At 53.0% G+C, this 6,084-nt stretch overlaps 1 protein-coding gene across 1 annotated transcript in view; it reads right to left on the reverse strand.

Moving 5' to 3' along the window:
• BCL7A (BAF chromatin remodeling complex subunit BCL7A) overlaps positions 1-6,084 on the reverse strand; it is a 21,763-nt gene that overhangs the window by 2,692 nt on the left and 12,987 nt on the right. The window contains exon 4 of the mRNA XM_077747954.1: positions 3,017-3,201. Coding sequence (XP_077604080.1) covers positions 3,017-3,201 — 185 coding nt within the window. The remainder of the gene's footprint in view (positions 1-3,016; positions 3,202-6,084) is intronic.

Here is a 6,084-nt window from a genome sequence, read left to right on the forward strand (position 1 = left end):
AATCAAGTCTCACCAACTCCATCTCCAAACACCCTTGGGCCCGCCCACCTCTCCCCGCTGCGTGCTGGCCCATCCACATTGTCCATAACCAAGCCGCCACCATCGCCTGCCCAGATAAAGCGGCTTCCTGTCCCGTGCTCTCCCTATGCAGCCTTCAACACCGTCCGACCAATCCCAAAATAGAAATCACACACGGAACACAAAACCCGCCGACGCTTTCCCACTGACTTCAGAGCAAAATCCCAACTCCTTACCGGGCTGGGAGGGCCCAGCAGCCAGGCCAGGCCTCCCCTGCACCTCTCCTCACTGTGCTCTTCCTTGTCTGCTAGGCCCCGGCCCCCCAAGCCCCCCTTTTTGGTCCTCAGGCTCATTCTGGTCTCCAGGCCCAGGCACCTTTGGTTTCCTCTGCGCAGAAAGTCTGCCCTATTTTCCCATCCTTCAAATTCCCATTCAAAGCCCCTTCCTCTGCCTACCCTGGCCCAAAGAATGTTCCACGGTCCGGCCTCCCTGTTCTGGTTCTCCTGAAGCGCATGTTGGGGCCTTGTAATCTGCCCGTGCCTGCTGCGTCCTGGCTGCTCCTTCCTCCCCGACCCCATGAGGAGCCCCAAGAGAGCAGGGAGGGACCCAGTCTCTGGCTCCCCCTGGGTCCCTAGTATCTGGCCTAGGGCAACAAATGTTCCATAGAGGCCCTAGACCTTGATGCAGGCTGTGTCTGAGTTTCTTTCTTTAAAAAAAAATTTTTTTTTTAATGTTTATTTTTTTGAGAGGGAGAGAGAGAGAAAGAGAGACAGTCAGAGCACAAGCTGGGGAAGGGCAGAGAGAGAGGGAGACACAGAATCCGACAGGCTCCAGGCTCTGAGCTGTCAGCGCAGAGGCTGATGTGGGGCTCGAACACTCGAACCATGAGATCATGACCTGAGCCGAAGTCAGATGCCTAACCGGCTGAGCCACCCAGGTGCCCCGGCTTTTTTTTTTTTCTTTTTGAGAGAGAGAAAGAGCACAAGCGGGGGAGGGGCAGAGAGAAGGGGACAGAGGATCCAAAGCAGGCTCCATGCTGACAGCACAGAGCACAATGTGGGGCTCAAACTCGTAAACTGCAAGATCACAACCTGAGTTGGAGTCGGACACTCAAGCGACTGAGCCAGCCAGGAGTCCCTGGCTGTGAGTTTCCTGCGACAGACCCTGAGAGCCGGCATCCCAGGGAGGCAGAAAGAACCACCTCCGTTGGTGTTCTCTCTTGTTTTCATGAAAGCGACAGAAGTCAGATAAAGACAGAATAGCAGAAGGCAGGCTCTGTCCCTTCCGAGGACGGTGGGTCCCGTTCGGGAGAAGGTCTTTGGTCCTGCAGAACACCTGGGGCAGGGAGGGGCAGCATGTGACTTTGGGGGGTGGGGAGCCTGGAGGAAGGTGAACTGGTGTGCAGGAGGGGAGGGGAGAGGAGAACGGGAAAGGGAGGGAGTGAGAGGAGCCACGAACTCAGGACAGTTGAGCAGGCAGAAGAGCTGAGTATTCTTCCTGACAGGGGAGGAAGGGAGGGGCTTTTGTTTGTGTGTTTGTTTTTGACACAGGAATGGCCAGATTTCCACGTCAGGCTGTTTGCTTAGCTGTGAAGCACCGTGCACCTCGCTCACAAGCCTCGGGGCTCCGGGGGCCCGCGTCTGTGCCTGTGCACAACAGCAGAGGAGACCCCCTTTCAGGTGTGGGTCCCCTGGAAATGGGAGCGGAGGCGGGGGCCATGTTAGGACGGAAGACCCCTGTACCATTCAGACCTCTGAAGGGGAGGGGAGCACAAGAACCCCCCAGGGCAGGGAGCAGAGTTTCAAGCTGACCTCTCCTCCACTGAGTTCAGGAGGCCAGGAGATCCCAGCCAACATCCTGGTTTTATAAACCGTACGTGGGGCTTTGATTTTTATTTTTAATCAAATAGTCTCACGCTATGCCCGAGGTTCTGTGTCTTGCTTTTCTCATTTCACATTGTGAGGGCATTTCTTTATTGCCGGTCTGTACCTGGGTCGACCACACTCTTTTCAACAGCTACATATGAGTCTGTTCTACCCATGACCTCAGGATTAATTTAACCAGTCCCCTTTCGACAAACTTAGGTTGTGGCCGATTTCCTACCACTGCAGACACATCTTCTATCAACACTCATGCTGTCTCCGGACAGAACACAGCAGGGGAGAATTCTATAGGAGGAGAGGGCTGCAGATCCAAAGGCGCTCTTCCCCTTGGGGGTGCAGCTGGACTTAAGGTCTTGCCCTGCCCTTTCCAATCTTTCGGCTACTACTCCTTGTCAGTTTCTCCCACGGTCTGGAAAATAGTTTTATTAGCTGCCGTTTTGATACCCCTGAGTCCCCAACTCATCTTAGGTGAGCACAGTGGGCGGACGCTGAAAAATCACAACAGTGACTTCTGAGGCATTCCTGCGTCCTGTGTCACCAGGAGTGTGTTACTCACATTCTCTCATCTCGTCTGCGCCTTGGCCCCAAGACAGTTCTGTGACCCCCATTCTGGCAGCTGCAGACAACGAGGCTCGGTTATGCGGAGTGAAGGGGTTGGGGATTCGAACTCAGGATGTTTGTTCCTATCCACCGGCCACCTGCTTCTGCACAGTCTGATTCAGAGCAGATGCTCACAGACAGCGATGACCCAGTTCGGGGTCCAAGGTGGGGGAGGGGGTGTGGTCAGTTGCAAAATTCTAACGGAGGATTCATCTGGCCTTTAGGATTGTGCAGACATACCGTCCCGGCTCTCAAGGAAGCGGACTTTGGGTCACTAGAGCAGACAGTGGCTTTGTGGACCCGAGTAACAAAGTGGTAAGGCTAAGGCTGGGTTAAAGGATGCTTCCTCCTTCTACACCCTGTTCCCTGAGGACAGGGCCCACGTGTCTTGTTCTGCAAGACACCCAGGGTGGGACACGGGACGCCCACAAATCCTGCTCAATGAATACAGGAAAGTTCCAATCTTCCAAGGAGAAAACAACCAAACAAAATAACAAAAACACCTTTCAACGTACCCCCGACACCCCAACGGGCTCCCGGCCGATCTGGCTGCCCCTCTGAGGCCTGGATCGAGGTACCTGAGAGATTGTGGACGCCTCTGCAACTAGACCCGCGTCTCCAGATGGCTGCCGTTCTACTTTCTCTGAACTGTTCATCGAGTTTTCCATTGAGGACTGTGAATTCTGCTCGTCAGAAGCATCTGAGGGAAAAGCAAAATGACAGAAGCTGTTTTCAGACACGTGAGATGCGGAGCCAGATGGACCAATTACTAAAAATACCTGGAACAGGGTAGTTTTGTGGCCAGGCGGTCTGTCAGTGCTGCAGTGAGCTGTGGGGGTAGGCCGGGAGGCCTCTTAGATTTTTTGTGAGGTCGTTTTAACCTGCCAGGCCACAGGCTGGCCCTGGGGCCCCTAACTCTTGCCTGCTCTCTCACCACCCGCCACGTGCCTGGAGAGGACATCTTGGGGGGGGGAGGGAAATGCTACAGGCTTTGTGCCGTGTGCGCCTGGCGCCCTCTGGTGGGCACAACGCGCTGCAACCGTCATGGCTGCTGACTCCTCCCTCTTGCATTAGAGTGTGTATTCTCTACCTGGGGAGCCCACTGAGGTAACTGCCCCTCTGCAGACATTTCTCTTAATAACATGGATACTTTCCTGATCGTCAGAGCAAGGGCTGATCATTGTGAGAAACAGAAAACACAGGAAAAAAAATATAAAGTTAAAATCAGTGATTATCTCACACCACCCACAACTATCAACCCACTAACATTTCGGAGGATTTATTTTCATCTCTCCAGATGTTTTCCCCCTACATGCATATAATTCTCTGCTCTCCCCAAATAGAGATCACACAGAATTTTAGAAAAAATTTTCATATCTTGGAAAATTCTCTAAACACAAGAGTGCACAAGATGGCTGCACGGCTTCTCCCAAGCCATCACTGATTTATGAATCCTGTTTTGCCAATTATTTGGGCTATTTCTTATGCATCAGTCTCCCTGCTCCCCACCCTCCCCGCCATGTCCCTTTAGCAGGAGGCTGCAGGCTACAGTCGGCTGCATGAGGCCATGCAGCTGTGGGAGAAGAGACAGCAGTGTTTGTACCTGAAGCTTATTTTGGGCACCGAGCAGCCGAGCTCACAGGGGGACCAGCAACATCCTGCCAAGGGCCCCATTCTGCTTGCACTCAAGGCCCCAACAACATATGTCACCCTGATTTTTCTAACGTGCACGAGAATACTCAAGAAGGCTTTATTTTCTGGGGTTTCTGAGGCAGAGAAGAAAAAAAAATCCAGGCTTAAATTGTTGTTTTTTAAAAATTTTTTAAGCTTATTTATTTATTTTGAGAGAGACAGAGAGAGAGCAAGCAGGGGAGGGGCAGAAAGAGAGGGAGAGAGCATCCCAAGCGGGCTCCACATTGTCAGTACAGAGCCCAACGCAGGGCTCGAACTCACAAACCATGAGAGCATGACCTGAGCTGAAACCAAGAGTCGGCAGCTTAACTGACTGAGCCACCCAAGTGCCCCTAGGCTTAAGTTTTAAAGCAATTCAAGCAATGTGGAGACAAGGAACAAAGTCGGCAGCTCTCCATGGCCTGAAGCCACAGGGAAGCAGCGGGCTGGGGTGTGGGGCTGGAAGGAGGTGTAAGACCCTCCGCCCAAGGAGGCTGACCTCCCGGCACGTCCATCCCGGTGAGCTGTTGTTCACGTGTTCTCTTACCCCCCAAACCAGCTGCCCTGATCGCTGGGGGGCAGCACCGGGACACCCACCATCTGGCCAGGGCCACCTGGCTCAGGGGTCCACCTTCTCCGGGGCTGGGCTCTGCCTACAAACTGGTGGACACAGCATTTAGAGACAGACCTAAGTTCCAATGGTGTGTCTGCCACTTGATTCCTCTGGGCCCCATAAGAATTACGGTTGGCAATAGGCACCCTGTGCGGTCACTGTGAGGACTAAATGGGATGACAGGGAAAGTACTCAAGTAGCAAAATAACAAGGGGGNNNNTCCTCATAATCCTGACATTTCTTGGACATTTTGTTTTACTTTTTTTTAAAGAAATATTTACCTATTGGAGCACCTGGAGGTGGCTCTGTTGGCTGAGCGTCTGACTCTTGGTTTCTTATGGTTTGTGGGTTCGAGCCCCATACTGGGCTCTGTGCTGACGGTGCAGAGGCTGCTTGGGATGCTCAGTCTCCCTCTCTTTCTGCCCCTCCACTGCTCTCGCTCATTCACTCTCTCAAAATAAGTAAATGAGTAAGTAAATAAATAAATGACTTTTTAAAAAAAGAAAAAAGAAAGAAAGCAGATTGGCAGGGGCACCTGGGTAGATGAGTTGGTTGAGTGTCTGACTCTTGATTTTTGGCCCAGGTCATGATCCCAGGGTTGTGGGATCAAGCCCCATGTTGGGGGATTGAGGCTCAGCATGGAGCCTGCTTGGGATTCTCTCTCTCGCGCGCTCTCTCTCTCTCTCAAAAAAAAAAAAGACTGGCAGCTGCCATGCGTTGGGGCCAGTGAGAAGTGAGTTTAGGGGTACAGAGTTTCCTTTTGGGTTGATAGAAATGTTTGGAACTGGACAGAGTTGAATTTCATCTCAATTTTTTTAAAAAGGAAAAACATCTCTGTTATATTATATTCTATTTGATAATACATGCTTGCTTTAGCAAACACCACTGATTGTTACTGTTGTGCTCTGGCCTGCAGACTGGACAGGGAGGTTCAGAAATCACGGCCAGTCACCCAGACGGTGGCGCTGAGCCCCTGGCCGGCCCGCAAGCCCGTGGAGCACCGACGGCTCGGTGCAGCGGCCCGGCTCTCCCAGCGCCGGTGCTGGAACCCCCCCCAGGGGAAATTATTTTCCTAGAGCCTAAATTTAGTCCAGTGACTTTGGACATTATGTCATTCCCTGAACTCACTCAGCAGTAAACAAGTTCAAAGCAAGGTCAACAGCTGGCGACCAACCTGCCCTGTCCTGCAGGCAGCACGCACCCACCTGGGAGGCCTCCAGGCCTTCCCCGTGGGGGCTCCCCACCCGTGGGGGCTCCCCACCCGTGGCGGGCCCTTCCGGGCGATGCGGGGCAACCGTG

The sequence above is a fragment of the Crocuta crocuta genome, unplaced genomic scaffold (assembly GCF_008692635.1).
Source record: "Crocuta crocuta isolate KB4526 unplaced genomic scaffold, BGI_CrCroc_1.0 scaffold29, whole genome shotgun sequence".
In the NCBI taxonomy this organism is placed as follows: domain Eukaryota; kingdom Metazoa; phylum Chordata; class Mammalia; order Carnivora; family Hyaenidae; genus Crocuta; species Crocuta crocuta.